Below are 24,986 nucleotides of genomic sequence, written 5' to 3' on the forward strand. Positions count from 1 at the left end.
AACATAGTCTTACAATAAGGTGCATGGATGCAAGAATTCAGAAAAATTAAAAATCTTTTGGAGAGAGCTGCGTATCTTATTTTGGTGGACTACATTTGACAGTCTGTTTTTCAATTGCAGCCAGTTTGGTTTTCATCTTGAGGTTACCTAATGTACTGGCCCTTCCATACCAGCCACCACTGCACTTTCATTTCCCTTGAAACAGCAAAGACAGATTTATGGTGCTCTGCGGCAGTCGCCATTTGTAAGCAGCAGTGATATTTGACTAACACATTTTTCATAGCCAGCAAAGCAGACTGTGGAGGTGGTGTTGTCCCCCAATAAAGACAGGACTCTCTGCTTCTTTCGACGTTATTTATTTATGTTAAATTGCACTTCTCAGAGAGCGCCGAGCTAGATGCTTATCTCTAGAGCTCCGGCACCCGAACACTCGCGCTCTTCGCGTGCGACCTAAAATGGCCACCGTTCACGCTACGTGATGCTGTAGCGTGAGCACTAGAACGCCAACTCTACATATCTTCCCCTTTTTGTACCATTTGAATAAACACAGTCCTGGGGGGCTATCGTCCATCACCCATCTCATAGTCCCGGAACCTGAAGGGTCTCACCACCAACCGCCCCCCCCCCCTTGTGCATCTTATCGGGGTGGACGGCATTTCTCTTCCGCCAGCCATCGTGGCCTCTCTCTCTCTACCTTCTTGGATACACGGACTCTCTCTGCCAGTTGGCTCTCTCCTCTCTCGACTCTGTGTCTCTTCTCTTGGAGTTTCACTGCCTCCCTGTTCCAACCCTGGATCCGCGCCTTCCATGTCTCCTTCCTGGTTGATGTGCTCATTCTCCGATGCACTCTGATCTGTCACTCCTTGTTCCCGATCTTCGGGAGCCCATTGTAATATCTTGTTGCATCGAGCCATTCGATCCTGGGACCACACATTCCCATCGCTCAACAGCGCTGCTCGATCATAAACCTCTTTGACTCGGAGGGGCCGGCTATACTTGCTGTCCCCCTTTTTCTGTAACACTGCCAGTTTGACTCTCACCCATTCTCCTTCTTCCAATGACGTGTCCTTTACATTTTTTCCCTTGTTATAATGTTCAGTATATATGGTTTGAGCTTTTTCTAAATTTGCCTGTACGACAGCAGGAGACTATTTGCTGGTCACCGTCTTCTCCTTCCATGCCAAATTGTCTTTTGTGAAGGAATCTCTGCCTCTGAGAATCTGGAAGGGACCCCGTACTCGTGGGGGTGATGCAGTAGGCCCAAATCATGTGTAAGATCTCCTTCTCCCAGTCCTTTCCAATCATGATGGCTGCCTGGATGGACCCCATCAGTACTCTATTAAACCGTTCCACTAGTCCATTCCCAGCGGGGTGATATATGGACGTGTGTTTAGTGATGATCCCGTTCCTTTCCATGTATTTGAGCCATTTTTTCTGAAGTGAATTGGGTCCCATTATCGCTCAATATGGACTTGGGAATGCCTTCCCTGAGAAAGGTAGCAGTAAGAAACCTGAGTATGGTCTCCGTATCCAACTCTTCTTGGATGTGAACTTCAGGCTATTTAGAAGACCTGTCTACTAGGACACACAGATATTTCGGAGTCCCTTGTTCGTCCAGAATTGGTCCCAATATGTCAATGGAGAGTTCCTCTCATGGATTCTTCGGGGTAGCGAATTTTCCTTAGGCCGGCCTCAATGGTGTCACCGTCTTGTCTGCACGTTGGCATTGGTCGGACCCTCTTACATGTCGTTCAGTTTGTAAGTCCATGCCTGGCCACCAGTATCCCTGTTTGACCCTCAGTTTGGTTTTTCCAATGTCTAGATGACCCTCGTGCAGGATTGCTAGTAGCCTTGGGATTAACCCCTTCGGGAGTATCACCTTATCCCCTCTGTACACAAACACGCCCTTGTCATCCAGGAACAGTTCCTCTCTTACTTCATAATACTTCCTTAGGTTTCCTCCTAAATGCTTTTTGTCAGGCCATCCCCCGACTATGTGTTCCATCACCTCTTGATTGTTCATGTCCTTCTTGTATGCCTCCTTCCATTCTTGATTGCTTATTACCTTCTCCAGGTCTTCCATCAGTGCCACCATCTCTTCATCCACTTCCTTCTCTACCTCGGCTAATTCCATTGCTGCAGCCCTGCTCAAGTAGTCTGCCACTTTGTTCCTGCTTCCTGGGATGTATTCCACGTCGTATCGATACTCCAACACTTTGAGGGTCATTTTCGCAATTCTGGGTGTGGCGCTAGCATGTCCACTAGATGTCAGAACTCTCACCAATGGCTTGTGGTCCGTTTTAAGCTGGAACCTCGTGCCCCATAAGAACTGGCGAAACCTGGCCATGGCCCACACTACTGCAAGCATTTCTTTTTCGATTACGCTGAACTTCTTTTTTGTGTCTGTCAGGGCTCTGGATGCAAAACTCAATGTCTCAATAGTTCCTCTACCCTGTCTTGCATTAGGACTGCTCCAAGCCCTTTGTCACTTGCATCCGTTGTCAGCACCGTTTGACCCTGCAGATCGTACCCGTGGAGGGTTATGGCCTGAACCACATCCCTTTTGATGTGTTCGAATTCATTCTGCGCCTCTTCCGTCCATGCAAATGTCATTTTCTCTCTTGTGAGTTGCCTCATGTGGTGAGTTTTTGTCGCGAAATGTTGGACAAACTTGCTGTAGTATTCAGCCATCCCTAGAAAGGACCTAACCTCTTCTTTACTGGAGGGGGGTGGGGCGTCACATATTGCTTTCACATTCTCCTTCTTTGGTGTGATACCCTGTTCACCAATTTCATGTCCCAGATAGGTGACTGAAGCCATCCCTAGGTGGCACTTCTCCCACTCCGCAGTTAGGCCTTTGTCTTACAACACCTTCAGTACTCTAGACAACTTGGAGTCATGATCCTGTCGGTCTCTACCCATCACCAGGATATCATCTTGGAAGTATTGGATCCCTTCCATGTCCTTGAAGAGGCGATGCATGAGTTTCTGGAAGACAGCCGCTGCTGAGGCAAGTCCGAACGGCATTCTGCAGAATTGGTAACACCCGAAGAGAGTGATGAATGACGTCAGTTTCCTACTCTCCGGGTGTAATGCTATCTGGTGGTACGCCGATGTCAGGTCAATGGTGGAGTACCATTTTATTTCCTTTGTTTTTGCTAACATCTCTTCAATGCAGGGTAATGGGAACTTTTCCACCACAATGCTTTTGTTTAGTCCCGTAGGTCCACACACAACCGGACCTTGCCATTGGGTTTCATCACCACTACCAGGGGCGCCAACCACTCCGCACACATGATGGGTTCTATTATCCCATTCCTTTCCAGCTCTTGCAGTTCCTGTTGCACTGCGCCCCTCACTGCAATCGGCACATTCCTCACTTTGTGTGATACCGGCTTGGCATCCATCTTGAGGACGATCTTGTGAGTGAGTTTCTCCAATTTCCCGACCTTTCCGCCGAACGCCTTTGGGAAGTCTCTTTTCCATTGTTCCAGGTCTGGCCATTGTTCCGGCGCTGTCATCAGCACCTGCACCACTCCGCCGGGGTCCAGCTTGATGCCCAGGTCTCCTTGATCCACCCAGCTTAGGACCGACGGGCCATTTTCTGCTACATATAATTTACACGCTGCACTGCGTCCTCTGAACTCAGATTTCAACGGTCGAAACCCCACCATTGGGATGCGATCACCGAGGTACGTGACCGGTCTGATGTCTGGTGGTTCCAACTGCGGACCCAAATGAGGTGTGAATTTCTCAGTCCATACTGCTCTCTGGACTATTGTGTATGGCGAACCTGAGTCCGCCACGATGCTTATCATCACGCCACCTATTAGCATGTCGAGTAACGGTTTGTTCAACCTCCTGGCATTCACACTTAGGACTTGATCCTCTATGCATAGCACCTCGTCCTCTTCCTCTTGACCTCTTCCTTCTATGCCTTCTTGGTCTTGGTCTACATACTTCACTGTGTTGCGGCCTGCTTTCCTCCGGCATACCTTTTCATAATGACCCATTATGCCGCAAAACATGCACTTGGCGCGGAACGCTGGGCATCTCTTGTCGTGTACTTCATGAGCCGAACTGCCACAACGGTAGCAGGGATTCTTAACTCTTTTCGACTGCTTCCCTTGTTGTCCTGGCTTCCCCTGCTACCTGTTGGGTCCTCTGTAAGCCGCACCCATGTTCTTATTCCCTCCTTTGGGTTCTTCATCGTCTATCTTATTAATCATTGGCCTCGCTGCTGGTTCTCTTTTAGCTGCGTCTGCACATCTCCGCGCCAATTCCGCCTTCTTCACTATTGCGATCACTTCTTTCAACGACGCATCTCCGCTCGCCCATAGTTTGTCTTGTACCGTCTTATTTGTTGTGTGCATCACAATTTGGTCCTTGATGAACTCATCATGGAGTGCGGCGTATTTGCATGTCGTCACTATCTTTTTTAACGATGCCACATATTCGTCGATAGATTCTCCAGTTTCTTGTTTTTGCAACTGAAAGTTATAGCGGTCTATTGACACGCACACTGCCGGCCGGTAGTGCTCATTGAGTTCTTCTATCGCATGGGCGAAGACGTCGTCATCTGTATCTTGCCGAGGCTTGGGTACCAGGTTCTTGAATACCCTGATCCCCTCCGGGCCGAGGTTGTGTAGTAAAATCCCTCTTTTTCTTTTACTCGTGAACGCCTCCTCATTTTCGTCTTCCAGGACTTCAATGTAATTTAAGATGCACTCTCTCCAGTCATCCCACTTCATCAGGGGCTCTCCCGGTTTGGGCAGGAATGGTATTGGAGCCGTCGCTGAGGATGTCTGCGCGCACATGGTTTCGCGCTTTTCCGGCACTGCTTTCCTCTCCCTGTTCTGGGTGGAGCTCGGGACTCCCTGTGTCTCCTCTATCTCTGCCTCTTGATTCCGCCAGTGCTCCTGCTCAGTTGGGATCTTCCCACGCAGTGTAGCCCCCTTTGCGCTCTTCCTAGCACCTATTTTGGGCCTGGGTAGGCTGTCTTCCTACTGCCTCACCCTGCCTGGGCGCGCTTCTTCCTCCCTCGCAGCCCTGGGTGTGTGTTGCCCTTGTACCTGGACTCCTCAAGCTTTATTGACGAAGTTGGGGTACAGCTGCTTCTGCCACGCTCTCTGAGTTCATCTGACCACCTCCTGTGGTCAAACTGGTAGTGCTGGCTGGTTATTTTCTCCTGTGCTGCTGTGGGTACCTTCCCAGAATTTCTGTTTTTTTTTTCTTTTTGTTTGTTTCCAGGTCGCACTCTCGTCGCCACTGTGGAGGTGGTGTTGTCCCCCAATAAAGACAGGACTCTCTGGTTCTTTCGACGTTATTTATTTATGTTAAATTGCACTTCTCAGAGAGCGCCGAGCTAGATGCTTATCTCTAGAGCTCCGGCATCCGAACACTCGCGCGCGACCTAAAATGGCCGCCGTTCCCGCTACGTGATGACGTAGCGTGAACACTAGAACGCCAACTCTACACAGACGTCAGAGAGTTCTCCCCTGCACTCCCACTTCCCTTTTCTCAGATCATTTCTGTGATGTGGGTTTGGGGATCGGGGTCCGTCAGCTCACCCAGTCTTTCATGTGCCCCAGTGTGTGCCTTACTCATGGTTGCCCTCATCATTCCTCCCCGAAACCGCAGATTAACTTCATTGAAACCTTGCTTTCTGTTAAAGAAATGTTTCTTTCTTTTGATGCACATGGCATGTTGTATAGCACAGTGCCTACTGCCAACGTTTTGGCTGTAGGAGAATATGGAGGAGAATGATTGTAGTGGAAGTTACAACTGGGAGAAGGCGGATAAGGAAATGGTGGCTCATGAAGATTCAGCTTGAGAGGGTGAGAGAGTCCACTGTTCTCCAGCACAAATACAAATCGACAGGCGTAGAAATTTCCAACAGCCAGCACTCCCATATATATAGGCATGATGGTGACCCTCCACCAACTGACCAGACAGCTGCGATCAGCTTCCCTCTCCCTCGCAGACACACCACATGTCCAACGGACCTACAGTGTTAGACACTCCCTCTCCCACCTGGCGGGCAAGGCTTGTTGGGCTAGGTTTGTGCAACACAAATACCATATACATACAAGCATATTTCTGTCTCTCCCAGAAGTAGCCATACAGTCTTTATTTACATCCTTCTACTGGTCTCGCATTACTGAAAATTGGTGTTGCATTATTATTTGCAATGCCAAGAGCTCAAACTTGTACTAATGTGAGACCTAAGGCATTGCAAATGCGTGTTCTTCTTTGCTTCTCCCACCTTTCTCATATGCGCACAGTTCATACACTATGCACACACCTCACATGGATACCAAGGCCCTAAGCCATAACCAGAAGGAAGAGGTCTTGATCTTAAAATAACCACTGTGGATTGTCTTTAATTCTTTATTTATAATTTAGGTGTTTAACAAACAAACAGCAGCATGATAACAGCCGTATGTATTCCCATGTACACAGTCACAACAATCATTAATTAGGAACATTATACAATACAATACAGTAATAACCCGGATGAAATATTCTATACCGTCTTTGTCTAGTCACATCCCGCCTCCCGGGCCCTCTCCGTTCAAAAGTCTATTCCCTGTCAGGCAGTGCTTTTTCTCCCATAGCATTCATTTGAGTTGAGCACAGCGACAGCGTTTATCAGTCAGTAATCCTCCAGGTCTCACTCAAGGGGCTTTCCCACCATGGTATCTTCCTTTTGAAGGCCCTGCAAAAAGGTTTAGAGTATTGCCACCCAACACTCCAGGTCCGGCTCTGCCACTCATCTCTTCGCACCCGTTTCAGTCTCTCTTCTTCTGCCAGCGCCCGCTCTTCTATGTCCCAGTGGCACATGTAGAGCATTAGGTCAGTTGTAGAATTGTTTTCTGGTGTTTGGATAGTAGTGAGCCCAAGGTTGCAAATGTATGCTGCCTTTTGCAGTGTGTGTGCTTTGGGGGGCTAAGCCCAATAGACCTTGCAGTATAGTTGTTGCAAGATGAACATGTGCTGCCCTTTTGAACTGTTGTACCAGATCCAGCCAGCCACTGAGGAAATTTAACAAAGGAAAGCAAAGCCTTTTAATTGCCATTGCTTCAACAATCTGGTAAGTATTTCTAGGGAAAAACTGCACAACAGTTGCAGTGATAAGAAAGAAAGTACATCATTATTATTTTTTTTAAACCGGGAGAGGTACAGAGGCAAAAATGTATCTTCCACTTAATTTAAAATCTCCTTGAAATGCTGCTCTCCTCTGTGACATTTGTGATCCTTCTTTATAGTGAATTTCCAGTGCAAAGGAATCCCTCTAACGTAAAAAATTAAATTAAGAGAAAAATAATTGCCATTATCAAGACTGGCAGAAATAACATTTTGCTATCCCGAAGTGAGACCCTCAGAATTTCGCGTTTTAAGAAAAGGTTCAAAAACGTGAACCACAATGCCACTTTAGAGTTTATCTGAAAATCCTACACATCTGACACTATTTCAGTGAAACATAAGTGTAATCGTTCCTATATCCCTACTAAGGTGAAGTTTACGTTTCCCAGCGGGGACCAATAAAATACCCACAATGGTTCCCAATAAATCTTAACTTATGAATCATAAAATTACCAATGCCAATGTGCACATCTGCACCTTAATAAAATCCTCTAAATTACCCTAGGTCTGCCCTCTAGCAACAGTAATGGGTACACCCAGTAACATTTCCTAAAATTCTACTATCTGGGTGGGGAACAAAATCAAATGCCTCCCCATTAATCCTACACTATCATTCCTTCGGATTCCTTATGCATCTTGATTAAAGAGTCTCTGCTGAGCCTCACATTTAAGGTTTAAAACATCAGTGCTTCTGTTGTGTGAGCCAAGGTACCTATCAAACTGAAAAATTAACCCACTCCAGTATCTCTGTCAATAATCTGACGATCACAACCTGGAGCTCAATATCTAATGTGTATTAGATGGATAGAATTGTTCACATAATTCTCAATAAACCGCCTTTGTACTCATTTAAAATGCACTCGCTGCTTGCAAATGGCTAATCTGCGTGTCATCACAGCAGCTGAACTAAAGTAGCTTTCATTCAGGCTGCTTGCTTCACCGAATTCTCAAATTTTTTGTGACACTACAGGAAGAATCCCTTTCATCGCAAGCCTCTATGCTCCTTGCGGTACAGAAGAAAAGTGGAAGTCCTGAGGTGTTTATTCTATTTTTCAAGCTTAGTTCTTTGAATGGGAGAGCAGGAGGAAGATGATTTCCTGACAGATGCTTCGGGGTGCTTAGGAAATGCACTAATCGTCAATTTTGAAGCCCATCTAAACACTGGACACTTGATTTCCCCTGTGGAATCTATTTCTGCATAGGGGCTGACATGTCCTTCTAAAAGCTGCAGGTGGCTTTGACGCACATATATGAACAAAGAGAAGGATGTGTCCAGGCCCTACTAGACAGATTACCTGGGAACACTCTGCAACTAATCTGAATCCTCCGGAATTCCCTCTTAGCTGTGGCCAGAGACAAGGGTGCGTACATTTCTTGACAGGACTATCTTTCTGCCACTTTGATTGTTATACTAAGATTCAAGAGTTTAACAGGAAATCCAGAAGACCTGTAATAGGTATTGTTAGATGATAAGGAGGCATCCTGAGAAACCATTTATTCTCCATCACTTCTTGAACCACAGCAAATCATGTATGTAGTGGGACGTCTCCACCCAAATATACTCTATGTCCTTACTTTGGGATGACCCACATTGGTTGGGAATGCTATCTGTCCCAGTTCTTGTGCAATTTTGTGAAAAAAGAGATTGTCTAAATCCCAATGCAATTTAGCAATTAGTCAAAATCTGTAAGAACATTCAAGAAACCCCAGCAATCTGAGAGTAACTGTTAACAAACATCTGACCAGGTCACACCCAAACAGGTCCACTCTTGGTGCCCATCTTGCTCAATTCATCCACCCCAAGAAAAACTGCTGAAATGGCTACTGTATATCCTGAGTACCTTTATGTATTTGGGATGAGGACACTGTATTCAAACTAAACACAGAAATACATAACAGCTGGATAAATCATATCCTGAAGAGGATGGAAATGACTGCCTTAAACTAAATATAGCAATAAGGGAGTTATGGTTATTAGATGGAGTCAACAGATAACTAAATTGAGTCTAGGCAATATATAATTCAAGGTCAAAGGAGGAAAGATTACTAGTGTGATACAAGTTAAGACAGTGGGCTTCACATATGATACCAAGTAGATAATGGAATTTTATCACTAAAAACTGTGATCCTTGTGCCTGGCTGTTTGCCAAGGTGAGTTCTTATTTGGACGTAAAAAGACAGGCATCTTTTTCCAGCGCAATTATTGGTTTGCACATCAAATACTGTTGTTGATTATTTCTAGGAACATTAGCTAGAACATTAAGTAGACTGCAAAAATGGCAGAATTTCACAACTCATGCAGTTTCAGGCATGTCTAAATTTGTTTAAGTGTCACCGACTTTGATTTCTTCATTAGCTGAAAATTTAAGTTAGATTAAATGTTAATAGTTTCATGCACGTGCATCAATTTCTGCCTGGCAAGGGATTAATACAATATATTAAATCAATAACCTAATTTGTATCAAATAGAGATGTGAGCTCTCAGGCTAACATATGGTCACTAATACAATGGTTTGCTGGCCGTGACTGCAAGGTAGATCCATTTTAGTGGTTGGCCCAAACTATTGGAATAAAAATCCTCTTGAACTGAAGCCGATTCAAAGTTGTACCAATTCAACAAACATCTAAAAAAACTGCCTTTACCAGCTGTAAACTATGATAGAATTATGTGGCAAGCATTTGGCTAACTACAAAGTATTAGCACTCTAGAACGTTTTCCAATTTCCCTTAGAAAACTGCAAAGAGTAGTGTATTAAATCGACATGCCAAGAATATATATACTGTCCACCACGAAGGGTTCATGCCAATCGAAAAAGGTTTCAAGCTCAAATATCAAAGTGAAGGGCTTATAAAAAAACCTTTACATTTCATTCGATTATCGATGTAATTAATAAAAGGTTACTTGATTCATGGAATTCACAATATTCCCAGAATTTTACACGAAATTCTATGAACACTATGCTCTGGTCACTTTATTTTTGATATTGTATTTCTTTATCGTAATACATTCTTTTGATTTTATACTACTGATTGGAGATGATCTTATTTCTCACGCACCTGAATTGTGTTTTTCATTGAGCCTTGCCATCCAATGATTTCTGACGAGGAGCTTTGTGCATTGCTGGCAACCAGAAAGTGCGCTCGGATTACTTTAAGACACAATTGTTCTCTTTTTATGCATGACTATCAACAAATGATTTTGACAGGTTCTCTATCAGGGCTCATTTGTGCTACTGGGCAGCCTCCCTATGAAATGTCTTCACAATGTAGATAAGTTGGTCATCCATACTAAGTACATAGAACACTTTTGGGGTGCTACGGGCACAGTTGTGGTGGCTTGCTCAATAGCCTTATCGAGTGGGGTTTTTGGTGGATCAGATGATCGATGATCAAATGTTAGACATAAACCAATTTAAGTCATGGGGGCTATGATAAGACAATCCTAAAGTGTGCATCTAGATCATTAGGTGCATGGGACACACATACTAGAGAAACAGGTTTGGAGTAAAATGACTCAAAAGTAAATGGAATAAATGAAGTTGACTTGGCAAGTTGTTTTTACAACATTCTTACATACTCTGAAGAATTGGGCAGTTCATGAAGTGATTGCGTGTTTAACTACTATGCCATTGAAGTACAGATTGTTTATCATGTCACTTTTCACGTGAAAAATATTATAAAAGCATGCAAGTGTTTTGTGCCTTTGTATTTGCAAAGCATAAAAGTTTTTATTCATCATCATCATTCCAAGATGAATTCACATAAAGCTGTTGTCCCCACTAAATAAGAGATTTTAAACTATAATTGATAAAACTGGCATTCTAGTAGGTGAAAACTGCAACAGTTATCGTTCTTATCTTTTACAATTCACTGTACAACCGCCAGGCCTAATATAGAAAAATATTTGTTTCTTAAAGCAACTCTAAAAGTTGTATTAGACACCATTACTACACTCTAGCGACACATAGACTGTTCCATTATTCTAAGATGCTTTGTACTTACGCATTTCTGCAAAGAGCTGCCTTCTTTCTGCCATGTTATTTCCCCTTTTCCCACAATCTTCAATCATTCTGGGGACAGAAGAAAATAAATTGTGTAAGAATTTTCTTTAACTGAAATGGCGTACATATCAGCAAAAACATATTTACACTTCAAGGTTTATTACAATTTCAGTTTCACATCTGATAAGTACCTTTACTTCTCATTTTAAAGTTTAACATTTTATTTGAACAATCACATTTTAACACAGAACATTGGGGAATTGCCTACAATTTTCCCATTGTTTAAAATTTATTAACTTGTATTTGGAGTCCTGCTAGTGATGGTGTCTGAGACACTCATTGCCGATTACTGTCCTAGTAGTACAGGCTCTAGTAGTTGTCACTGAGGTGGCAGAACCATCTCCATCCTACCCAAGGACATTCCCACAGCTATTCCACACAATGAGAGTAAAATCACGTTGGCTTGAAATTAAGACTCTAAACAAAAAATACGAAATCAGGAATTGGTTAGGGCTTTCACACAAGTCAAACAACTATTGCAAAGTGCAAGGTCGGAGTTTATAAAACATGTCTTCGTCTCTATGACATATTACCCACTTGCCTGAGTCCCTAAAGTCCTTCATGCTACAGATCTGAGGCCTCTCAACGCGATTCTTTTATCTAGGGAGTGGTATCCGATTATGAGTTTTCTAAGGAACTACTGCAGGAGTCGAGTTCCAATGCTGTGAATAGGTCCCTCGTGCTAACTAAGAGCAGTTTTCTGATTCTGGTCACCCAGACAAAGAGAATGAGAAATGTGGTAATTCCATAGGCCTGGTGCTCCTACTAGCAAGGAGATGCATCACTGTGCCCCAGAAAAATCCCAATTGTATGTCACGTATTGGTTGGGCTACAGGTCTGACACAGTGGGCATAAAAAAACAAAGAAAGCTCACTCTATGCAGGATTCAAGGTGACCTTTGCTGTATAATAATATGCTTCTATACTCAAGCACAGGTGTAGTAGTAGGTGAAATGTAAGTCTCCAGTAAACACCTCACTCGGACTAAAACAATATACTGCTTTGCCTCCAAAATCAATTCACAACCAACAAGAGAGAAGGTCGCAGAATATATATATCTCATAACAGACAATGTACACACTCTTTACCTTACATCCAGGACAACGAAACTGCATGGCAGCTAAATTTCCTTCCCACATCCAACCACCATCTACTCCACACACACCTAACCCATCCTCTACTATCCGAACCAAGGTAACATTTTTCCATGCAAACAGAATGGCCTATACCACGCACACCTTTTTCCTATGTTGCCTAGTGCTTACAGCACTTGGCTTTCTATTACCCACACTCATCAATCTCCTACACTGTCTAGTTATCCCAAAATGGACTTTCTGCAACTCACACACATAGTTCTGCTGAAGTTAGAATTAGAGGTGAATGGAAGTGAACACAGGAGGAGATGCAAGCCGTGAGACATTGTAATTCACACTATTGTATCCGCTTGAAAATCTACATCCATGAATATTAATATTACAGGCTTGTAGAAAATGTATGTACATGTCTTCACCTCATCAGCAGTAGGTCAGTAGGCGGTGTTATCACTGGTGGTGGGATGGTAATTTGTTCCTTGTGATAGAACATCTGTAATCATTTAATTTACGAGGGATAGGAAATCGGGAGAACTGGTGCTTGCTGCCAGTTCTGCCTGAGCTAATTTATGTTTATGCTGTAATGGATATTCATGTAACAATTATGAAGAGGTAATGCTAGACTCACGTTATTGTTTTCAGGACACACATCATTTTTCTGTGTTCTCATGTATTTTTCAATTTTGTGGCCTAGATAGCAGGTGTTTTTCGATCCCTTGGTGCACACTGGCCTGCCCAATAAGCTTTGGCCAGCCGCTGTCCGTGCAGGTAACATCGGTGAGGTGGGATTTCGAGGGACGATGCAGAGGGAAAATTGAATAAATAATGAATTTTGCCTCTGCAATGTCCCTCGAAATTCGCCCCACGCAGCCCCACCGCCCCACCTCTGTTACCTGCATGGACCGCGGCTGGCTTTGACTGCATGAATGCTTCCCAAAAAACATTAAAAAGATTCTGTTGTTTGAACTGCATATTTGCCACTTTATAAGTTAGTTGGAAAGTGGCACACCAATGGCGAAGGCTGTCTAAGGGTCAATTCCAAATGTGAGCCTGCAGAGAGGTTCCTTCACTCACATTTGGAGCAAAACCTGCAACATGAGTGAAGAGTGAAGGAAGCAGCCATGTAACACTCTAGACCCATCAGCAGTGGATGCTTGAATTAAAATTAACCAATTTTTTGCGATTCAGATGCTAGATTTAACACTGTCTAAATCCACTGTAAGGTTGCATAATTAGGTTTACCAGCGTGAAGAATCGAGGTTGTATGACATACCCGTTTTACATCCATTTGACTTTTTATTCGTTATGTACTTTTTAACCGTGTGATTTTGTTTATGGTTTTAATTGACTAATAAACTAAACTAAACTATACTACCAGAAAGGCTGCAGGAGGCTACATGCTTTTAAACTCATGCTGTCTCCAAAAACTATCGTTCCATATTTCTTCATAACTCCAACTAGGAAACAGGTATAAAAGTCATTTGCACACCGTATAAATATATATATATATTATGTTGCAAAGGTTACTTCCATAAGTTGTCACACTTTCTATCATTGACAATATCCACTATGTGCTGGTGGCCCTACTCCTTGTCCTTTAGTTCAAACTCTCACGTTAATTGGTTTACTTCACACCACCTCGACCATTCTGGGAGAGGTGCCAACCACAACAGGCAAATGCTTTACTACCTGTCACCCACCGCCCTTCTAATTACACCACTGACTGTCCAAAGAAGCTCTTGACACTTAGCTGCTTTGAAACACTGGAATCTCACAGCTTTGAAGGAGGCACCATCTCGAGGTGTAAGGAGCATATGTGTTTAGTAAAAGTGGGATGCGGATTTGTTTCCAGAGAGGCTGGTGTTGGGAGAAGTAATGAAAGAGAGAGCATCCTACATACACCTCAGCAGACATTTTGTAAAATAAGAGAATAAAGCATTACCAAAAATTCCTAGTTGGGACAATGCAGCTATTGGAACATCTTTTGTTCAAAGAAGCACAAATACCTTCATTAGACTGGAAGAAACACTACCAAGACATATGGCTGTGGTGCTGTTTGCAAATGGGGAGAAGTATTTTTCCAACTTGAACTTGTATTCCGTTATCCAAGAAGCAATCCCTGAAAGTTTGGAGCACCAGGAAGATGTCACAGAAGTAGTGAATATCTGGTCGTTTTGTATGATCAGCTACTTTTTAAACCAGGATATTTGCTGAACAGGAGTACAAATGAAATAATAAAGGACAGAATTTTCCCCAACCTATTCTCTTTTAAAACCATTCCCTAAGGAGGTACGGATTTGTCTCAGTAGCAAAAGTGAATCCACTGCTGCACCTATTAGAATTTCTGAGCAGCACTGCTAGCTCATTGGCGTTTTCATGTTTATTTCCAATAACAAGTTTTTCTTAAATGTATCCTTATTCCTTTTTTACAAAATCCCCATTACCACAACAGATTTACATAATTATGTCTCAATGTAACTATTAAAGTTCTTTCTTTCTCACTAAACTGTTTTTGGACATTTGATATTGTTCATTTATTAACTGTTATGTTGGCTTATTGTTACTTTTCTTGTACCATATATAATTTTCGCTGCAGAAGGCCGTGGTGCTGCCCTCAAGCTACCAACGGTACTCTTGGAATTCCACACAAAAACTGGTTTACTGCTAGTAGCGAGATAGTTTTGACTGTGTGGGAGCTCAGCCACAGGTCATATGAAGACTTAGGTCTTTCCCCATCATAGTTTGGGCTTGAAGATGAGGTGCTTTCCACACCTTACATCATACTTCCTGTGTGCAGCCCAAAAGTGTTAAGATTTGCAATTCTGCCATTATACCTATGTATACAGCAATTCAGATCAACACAAGAAATAACAGGCTTACAATTCATGTTTGATAAATATACTGTATTATGATGACTCTATATTAGTTTAAAATGTGGTCAAGATCAGCTTCAGCACGGCGGGATTTCAGAAACATGCAGATTAAAGGATAAGGAGATCTGGTTCATTTCCATGATCCCCCCTAACATTTCTATGTCAGTGGAAGTACTTGCAATCATAGCCTGCGGTTACAAAGTAGTCCACACAACAGCGATTCCTTTGTGTTATTTGAGATAATAAAATCCCTTGCAGCATCAGGAAGGAAAGCTTTGTGTATTTTTGAGATTATAAAGGGATTTGCAAAAACTAAATTCAATCCCCTTTACAGGAGCTGTAAATAATTAACTGATATGCATTTCACTCCATGCTTTGAGATTGTCTATACAACAGCGCACTGAAAATTCTAAATTTAAATCCATTCAAGGCAAAAATGACTATCTGAGCTTAAGATAACAGTAGGGAACTTCAAGGATTTAAGCAAAAATGTATTTATACTGCAACTACAGCGAAGAGCAGGTTGTTGCAAAAATGATTTAGGAATGGCCTCACGTAAAATAGTTTTGCAAATTCAGTTTGCATTTTACCATATATACTAAGCAATTAATTAAAACATCTAAAATTAACTCTCGTCTAATAAACGTTCATTTCAGTCATGGGAGGGAAAAACTATTTTTCAGATCTAAATGTAATTTTTCTATTATGTTTGTTTGTTTCTAATTGCATGCTGGAGCAAGGATGAATGCATATTTGAATGGTTTCTTAGGGATCAGTATCACATTGCATGACATTTTTACCTTTTATGAACAAACACAAACTTTAACAACTATTACCTGTATAGGTCATTGATCTGTGCTATAATATATGACATTGTCTTGTTCTTGATTTGTGGAGTACAGGTAAATTGTGTGTCTACTATGGTGGCTCAGTATGGATGTTGTTGCTCAGTATCTGGAACTCAGATGAAACAAGCTTAGACAGTAAGATGGGTAGAGAAAGGGAAAAGAAAGCATTTGCTATTGTGTGGGATATGATCATTCTATAAACCGGGGTCTACTTTATCTAAGGATTTTATTTGGGCTAATTCAAGGAAGATAGCCTGCCATGTTGTTTATCGGGGGTTTCGCGTTGCCTCCTTCTGTAGTGACATGAGCCCTGCTTCTTCCAATTCCACCCATTTCTGTATCTTGGCAAGCTAGCTAAAACATCTATGGGCCTGATTAGATTTCTAAGTGATGAAAACTATTTGCTTTGCATTTAGTAAAGACAGATCTTTGAATCTGCACATCGATGTATGCTTCTTATGTCTGGGCATAAGGAGACAGGTCTCAGCTAGAAAGTGCTCGCTTTCTGATCAATGTTGAGATAGCTCAGTGACAGCTTTCTAGTAGTTCTGCAGCAATAGGCAAGTTCAGGTCAGGTGGTCAAACAAAATTCCCTCTGTTGTGCATTGTGGGAATATGTCAGTTACCGCAAGGTGTACAGGGATTTGGTGTTAGGTACATCTGGTTTATGTTATGATATATAAGTTTAAAGTGTGAAATTCTGGATGCTTTAGCCATGTAATTTACAGCCAAGACCAATTTTTGTCCACTAGCATTTTACCTACATAAGCTGCCTGATGGGACCTGATGTTACTCAGTTCTTGTGTGGTCATGTTTAAAAGTGCCCGAGTCAAGTCATCTATGTATTCCCATTACCCAACAAAGTGTTGCTTCTGTCTGTTTAAACTAAGAATGCCACACAGCAAGATTTATTCCCTAAATTTCAAAGGTTATTTGGGAATCACACCTTAAACATTATTGTTTTATAGTTTAATGCCATGCATACGAGGAAAATATCCATCGGAGTGTGGTATACTATTTAACTTACAAGAAAGCATTGTTGACGTTTTTGTGCATTATTTATAACATGCAGAATGAGGATTTTATCTAGAATGTAAAGGTGCTCACTGACATGATGCTATTGCACTTGGAACAAATGTGCTATGACTTATAGAAGTGTGTGTTTGCTGACATGTTAACTTGGCCTCAATTTAGGCATAGATCCAATCTTGTGCAAAATGTCTCCTGCTTGTAAACTATTCATCATTTCTGCAGCACAAAGACAAGCAGGGTAACATTTGTTTATTTCAATTCACAACATTTGTGCTGCTCTCAAAGAAAAATGTCAACATGGATATAATAATATTGCTTTTTCAAGGCCCTTCTGCTAGCTCACTGTACTTTATTCATTCACATTAGCAAACTTGTATGTAAGTAGTTTGTCCTGTCATCTCATAGACTGGGCAGAATCAATATTTATGTAGTGGATAGTGCTTAGATGGTACAGCAAAATTACTGTGCTTTGATATGCTGAGAGTATAATTCGTTTGCTCACACCATGATGATTTAGCAGAATTGGTTGATTTCCTATGCAAGAAAACTGCATATAAACCCTCAATTTTGGGGGTGAGCAAGAAGACTTTCTGATACTACTATGGATGCTGTCCATTTTCTAACTGATTTTGCTGCTCAATTAGGACTTAGAATTATTCTGTGTTTGCACTGAGTGTGTATTCACCCTATTTATTGAGAGCTTTCATGGCAATGACTTCACACATTTGCATGTGTGATCCTGAAACACACCCTTTGGATTTTTGTAATAAATCCTTAACACTATATTTCAACTCTAGAACTCAATTATTGAGTCTGTCCTTACTTAATTGTCTGCAACGTGCCTTATTCTCTGGGACACATTGCCTCCAAAAATCGAGGTTATATTTTGGGGTGTAAAATATTAGGGGTACCCTGAGCCCACAGCCTCAATGTTGTGTGATCTTTGCTTTGAGGTGTAAACACAGTAGAAATATTACCATTGCATAATATTATTAAATCACATTAACAGCAGAATTAAGTATTTCTTTAATGCCATTTGTGACCACTATCAAATAAATTTGAAAATTGCCCACAACCATGGAGGGGTGCCCCCACTCCAGCGCTAGAAAACAAAAAAGGATCAATATTGCAAGTGTCTTCCTACTTAGTAGGGCTTGAATCTGTTTTAAAAATGTTGACTATCCTGCAATGTCTTGACAAATCTTGCTTGATATTCGCTCTCGCAAATAACACACCAACTTCTCAACAATGCAATACAGTTTAAATTACTCAGAACTGCCTCATTTAGATTTGCATCAAAATATTTTACTCATTTCTATACCTCAATACAACAACATTATATAGACATTGATTGTTAGAGCTGTCAACCTCAGGGTGGTCTTCCCCAAACATTTTACCTACTTACCTCCAGTTTTTGCTGGATTTTGTTTTTGTTGACCTTAGGGCTCTGTGCACTTTAACACTGCTAACCAGTGCTAAAGTGCTCGTGCTCACTCCTCTAAACATGGTTTGATTGGCATATACATAATTGGCTTATTTAATTCACTTGTAAGACCCTTGTAAGATAGTAGGCGGGTAATATCCATGTTCATCCTCCTTCTGTCAAGGTATCCCTGGTGCCACAACAAGAAAGACCCAAGTGTGAAGATGAAGCAGGAGTAAAACTTAAAAAATGACTAATTGACAGAAAAAAAGGAGAAACACGTAATGGTCTTAGATGTCGAGTGTAGTGTACACCAAATTACTGTAAGGTACTGCACAAACACAAGTTCTAGCCTCACCGCTGATCACCAAGTTTAGAAATTGGGTCTGTAGTTGTCAGAGGTATGTACCCTGTCCAAGTAGGGACCACAATCCTAATCAGGGTAAGTAAGATATACAACCTAAATGAACCTGTGGTCACCCTCTGGTAGCTTGGTACAGAGCAGTCAGGCTTAACTTAAGAGGCAATGTGTATTTGCGCAGACTTTAATTACAGTAACAGAGTGAAAACACCACAAAAAGTCTCCGCACCAGTTTAGCAAACTAGAGAATATTTATCTGAGTAAAACAAGACCAAAATGACAAACATCCAATATGTAGAATTTGAGATATGATTTTTAAAGATTAAATCCAAAAACAGTGCTTAAAAGTGAATAGGGCCTAAATGTTACTTGAGGTAGTGCTAGACTGGGGTAAAAATATGATAATTGGTGACAAAACTAATGACTCAAACTACTTCAACCATCAATCCTGCACTTGTCACACCTTCCATTCTCCCTTACTTCCCACATGTCCTGTACGCCCTATTGGATTATTTTTTGGTTGGTAATAAAAAGGTGGCCACAAGGAGGGCACATTTTTGGTGTACTGCTTTTTTTTGGAAAACATATCATTGATAGCTGAGGATTTAAAAACTGTCCCATCTACTGAACAACTGGGCCGAACCTTCACAATGGCCCATTTTAAAAGTTGTCCTTTTTACCATTCATTTTATTTATTTCACCTATTTATCCCATTGAACGATTTAAATAATCATCCTATATTAATTATGAAGTATAATCAGACTAAGAAAGACTTCAAAATAAAATAAACATGATATAATGAAGTAAGGTGTGAGTTAAAGTCAAACACTAAAACTGTCCTATCCAAATGAAAATACAGCAAGAGAGATGTTTTCTATCTTTTTGGCGTACAGCTAGCTACTCACTGTTAACATAGTATTTCCATGCATGCTTGAAATCAATACTGAAATAGAGAAATGTACACATTACATTTTCAGTCAGAAATATGAAGAATACCATACAACACGTAGTTCGTCCCTCACTTTCAGCCTCGAGTTATTGAGACACCGAGGAGTGATTACACTTTGTTCTAGAATACTGGGGTAGTCTACAACCAGCAATTGTTTGACTTTTTTTATTTTTATCCACTGGCTTTAGATATTACCCTTCGTAATATTTAGCTTACAGTTTATTACTGGTTTCATGATACCATATACACACATCTCACATTAAATATAAACTTACAGTTAGAAATTATATTAATAGTCTTCATGATACTTATTTTATCACATTGTAAATAGGCATCTTAATAAAAAGGAAACGGGTCTACCACAGAACACCTTTACTTAATACTCGTAATACCATTCTCTAATTTTCTCACTTTTTAATCAAACTTGATCGAAAAGTTACTAACTGCTGTGATGTTATTCACACTTTATTATTTAATCGATCGTCAAGATAGCGATCATAAAAGAACAACCGGCACACATTCGCTAAAAGATCCATAAAATAGCAGAACATCATAACTAAAAAGCATTAAAGAACAATAAGATAAAAATAGTAATAAATAGTACATTAACAATCATCCCTGGGAATATAAACATAGGAATAATCATTAAAACATCAGAGAATTACGATATTTAATAGCAGATTTTCAGAAATGCACGACTCTGTGGCATATCTCCTGCAAAGCAACCGATGCAGGTAAATTAAGACAGCTCTACACTTTTTGATCTGTAACTTCTTGAAAATTGGGATCAAAAGACCTCTTGACAAATACTTATAATATTTACCAAAAAATACAAAATGAAGCAAAGTTTGGCATGAAATGTAATCACAAGGACAACGTCTAATGCTAGCAATGTTGTATTGACCTAGAGGGAAACAAAGCTTCCATCCCATGAGAAACCCGGAGAGTAACATTCTTTCCCAAGTTTGTCTTACCCATTCCAGGTATGGTTCCACCCCAGGGCCCGTTTGAATCAAACCATACTCCTCAAATGAGGGATTTACAGACTCATTAAATTGCCTCTCCAACACTCCTAACCAAAAACTCGAGGGTGCACCAAATTTAAAGAGGATGGTCTGAATGTAATGGAACCGGGGCATTGAAGCACCCAAGGCACACACCAGGCAGTCCTCAATAATGTCCTTATTAAGTGAAGCATGATCATTGGTCCATATTGAGCACCATAACAACAGTGGTGCCAGTTTAATTTTGATCTTCTAGGTAGACCAACCCAAGCTCAAAAAATGGGGTCTGCTTGCTGGAACCCCCAGGATCCTTCTAAGCGTCCTACTTTCCTCTACCTGATTTTTTTTACTTTACAGTATCCCCAAAACACTGCACCATATGTAAAAACGGGGATACACTTTCATCTGTAGAATTCCCCAAGCGGTCAAATGGGTCTGCTCACTGTTCTAGAAGAGAATTTAAAAACAAAACCAACTGGTCAAGAGAAACATGCTCTCCTATTTGCCAGACAGGCATCCCATGATTTGCTACAGTCATACGTTATGCAATGATATTGAAAGTATTTAACACTCTCCAGGCAGAGACCCTTAATAGCATGAGTACAGGTTTTCCTATTTTTCAGTCGATAGAACATGATCAAACTTTTTGACCCATTAGTCTCAAGGTCCAAATTCTCCATAATGCCCAAAAATGCATCTAATAGTTTCTTGAGACCATTTGAGGTTCTAGCTAGCAGAACCGCATCATCCGCGTAAAGAAGCCCGTGCAGAGGCCTATTCTTCTCTTCACTACTACTAGCAAACACTCCCCAGCTGCCAAAGGGCAGACTCAAGATTAATAATATTGAATAGAAATGGTATAGGGGCCAGGACGCAGCGCAGGCAAACTCCTCAGGTTAGTGTAAAGGATCCAATACACTCTCACTTATCCCCGAACCTCACTGTAGCAGAGAGATCAAAATGCAGAACCCACAAGAAATGAACCAACTCCTTCACCACCATAAGGTAGTCAGCAGGGCCGAGAGCTTCGATCTATTCACACTATCGAACGTGAACCAGAGGTGCAAAAAAAAACCAAAAGAAATTAAAACATTGTTCTATTGTCCCAAGTCCAGGGCGAAATACCATGCTGTATCTTAGACAAAATATTATTATTCAAGGACCAGGTTACAAGTCAGTCTAAAAAAATGTGGCCTAGTAATTTGACAGAGGAGTCCAACAAAGAACAGAGACAGTAGCTGGATAGTTTCTTATGATTCTACTTTTTTAAACATCGGTACAATGATTGATGTCCTCCAAGACATGGTAGGACCAAACTGGCAGGCACCATCAAACAGATTAATTAAAAGAGGAGCCCAAAAATCTACATTATCCTTATAAAGACCCATTGGGATGCCGTTGAGGCCAGGCGCTTTATTAGAGAGACTTGTAACAATAGCAGTTATTACCTCTTCCAAAGAGAAGGCGATATTAACAGGAAAGTGTGGGGGTTTAAAATCAAAGTGTTTAACTCTACTATCTACAGAGCGATAAATCCCACTAAAGAGCTACACCAATACCTCAGGACCTATATAACAATTCAGAGCAGGATTTGTGGATTCACGCAAGGTGTTATTGTTGACAATATTCCAGGAAGCTTGTGCATCCTTCATCAAACAAGAATGGACCAGATTGTCCCAAAGATTAATCTTCACCTCAGCTTTCCTAATTGCCAAAAATTATTTATACTCCTTGCGACAGGCACCAATTTCATCCATATTCCGCTGGTATTGCCTTAGGGCAGAGGGTAACTTTCTATGTTCATCTGCAAGCTTTGTTAAACCAAGGACCAACCATTATATTTTCATAAGTAACTGTTTTATAGCATAACCTAATATCTCAAAGGCAACAACTCTATTCTTGCCCACCGCTACACAGGTGAGGCAGGCAGAAATTGTGTTGAAATTACTGGATACAACTTTATAAAAAACGAATAGAATAATAACATTTCTCCAGACCAGCCTTCTCAAATTGCCCTGGATAGACATGTGGGAATGCCCTGCCTCTTGCCTCTTTTGAGGTGGTAAGTGGGTTATGATCAATAAAGACGCCAGTTTCAACAGACCCAATAATGATCGAGTTTGTTAAGTCCCTGGTAACAAAGAGGAAGGGAATAATGGAACAGTGACCCCTGCCAATAAACGTGGTTATCTTAAGAACATTGAATTAAAAAAATTGAGGGCATTACATAAACCATAGCCAGCAAAGAGAGGAAAAAGCACAGATTCCCCCTGGCATCTCAAGTCTGGCTCGGGCATAAGGAGTTGGTCACTTCAGAAGTATTTTGAGCCAATAAAATTGAGGTGTTGCCCAGCTTGGAATTAAAGTTGCCTGCTAACAAGAAGTTTCAAATACCTCCCTTAAGAAGTAGGCTATTCTGCAAACCGTCAATAAAAGAAAAAAGGGATCTAATATTGATGTTATTTTGAACTGAAAAATCATCATTATAATAGTAAATTATAAATAACTATGGATTTGATGCCCACTCTAGATAGAAAGCTTGGAACAGACAGCTGCCGTAATCAACTGGAGTTATCACACAATCTAGTGTGACCCTAAACCAGGCTAAAAGGCCAGCTCTGCTCTCCCAGAGGTGGATGGGAAGGAATACTGTGTATAGCTCTCCAATATCCGAGTCTCTTATCAGCCAGAAGAGACCATTCCTGAGGCGCCCAAAAACAATTTACAGAGTTTTTTAGGATTACTTTAGTTTGAACTTGTATTAGAATTTCAGGTGTGCCACACCACCTCCCATTTTATAGCTCACAAAGCCATCACAAAATACCACATCTTCAGCCCAGGTGTCCTGCTACAAAACAATGTCAAATTGCTTAATATATTCCAACCAATCAGATAACCCCAGCTTTGCCTTCACGCCTGCAAAATTCCAACTAAGGATTTTAAGACCAATAAAACTTAAAATAGGATTGCGATAAGGACTTACATCAAATGGTTCCCTCCAATAAGTTTGAAGGAGGAACAGGAGGTACGGTGTAAGCATCAAGTGGGAGATCATGTTGATCCTGATGATCGATCAGCTTGAGGGATATATCACTTGGGGAAACCGTACAAAGTACAGAATCAGTAAGTCAGCCTAGCTGCACCAAATTAAAAAAAGCTTCAAAGTGATTTGCTATCTAAACCCCTGCCACCTGCACAAAACTAGCGAGATCGATTTCGGGGGGTTTACGGTTATTCTGGCTTGGTGCAGGTGGTGTAGAAGAAAGATTAAGGTAAGAGCTTTATTTTCTTAACTTGATCAAACCCTTGTTTGCCTGGTGAATGAAACCCTCCACCACCTTGAGTCGATTAAAACTGACAATTACACAATCTCCTTCTGAAAATTTAGGGCGGGAGCCAACCCACTGACTCCAAGTACCATTAAAATATCATCAAATAAAGTGGAGTTAAAGCTAACATTGCGACTAAGCCAATGTGTGACCTTATTTTTCAGCTGCTGATTGGTCTCCACTAACAGTTCAGGGAAAACACACAGTTCTCCTGGGTTTGAAGCATCCCCTCAGCTGCGTTCCTGACTCAGGGATGCAGCTGAGGGGATGCTCCCTGACCCTACCAACAACTGTGACCCCGACCTACCTCACAGCAACAGCACATTTCCCCTGAAAATGGAACCCCTCTCGACGAATCTCTGGATGGTGAACTTAAGAAATAGGTGGTAAAAGGGACAACCCCAGAATTAATATCAATTAAACTATTTGTGGCATGGTTGGCGATATACCGAGCTGCTCCCTAAACAGGTCCACGTTTCCCTTCAGCATTGCACCCTGATAGTTTTACCAACGTAAGCTAAATTGCATTCAACCGATCATTAATGGGATTCAATTTAAGATTTAAAAGGGCACTAAACTTGGCAGTTCGACCTCACTGCTCAGGTTTATCTTCATTAAGTCCTTTGTCTGTGTTCCGCTACTGACATTATTTGTAGATCACCATGTCCTAGTAGGTGTTTTTCTACGTTTGGCCGCCGGGCACACCCCGGGGATGTCAAAGTATCCTGGGAGGTCCCATGAGCAGTAATCAACACTTCAGAATGCCGCGTGTCCGACTGATTGTCTAACGAAGAAAAGATGGAGAAAAAACAAATATCAATTACAGATGAAGATATTGGGGGAGGGTTAGGCTGAGCTAAAGGTGTTGAA

The 24,986-nt window shown here is 41.4% G+C and overlaps 1 protein-coding gene across 18 annotated transcripts in view; it reads right to left on the reverse strand.

Annotated features, from left to right (window-relative positions):
* DTNA (dystrobrevin alpha) overlaps positions 1-24,986 on the reverse strand; it is a 658,854-nt gene that overhangs the window by 453,091 nt on the left and 180,777 nt on the right. For all 18 annotated transcript variants that reach the window (XM_078687336.1, XM_078687334.1, XM_078687333.1 and 15 more), the window contains exon 2: positions 11,149-11,216. In XM_078687336.1, coding sequence (XP_078543462.1) covers positions 11,149-11,215 — 67 coding nt within the window. In that variant the 5' untranslated portion in view covers position 11,216. The remainder of the gene's footprint in view (positions 1-11,148; positions 11,217-24,986) is intronic.

Source organism: Lissotriton helveticus, chromosome 4_1 (assembly GCF_964261635.1).
Source record: "Lissotriton helveticus chromosome 4_1, aLisHel1.1, whole genome shotgun sequence".
Classification (NCBI taxonomy): Eukaryota; Metazoa; Chordata; class Amphibia; order Caudata; family Salamandridae; genus Lissotriton; species Lissotriton helveticus.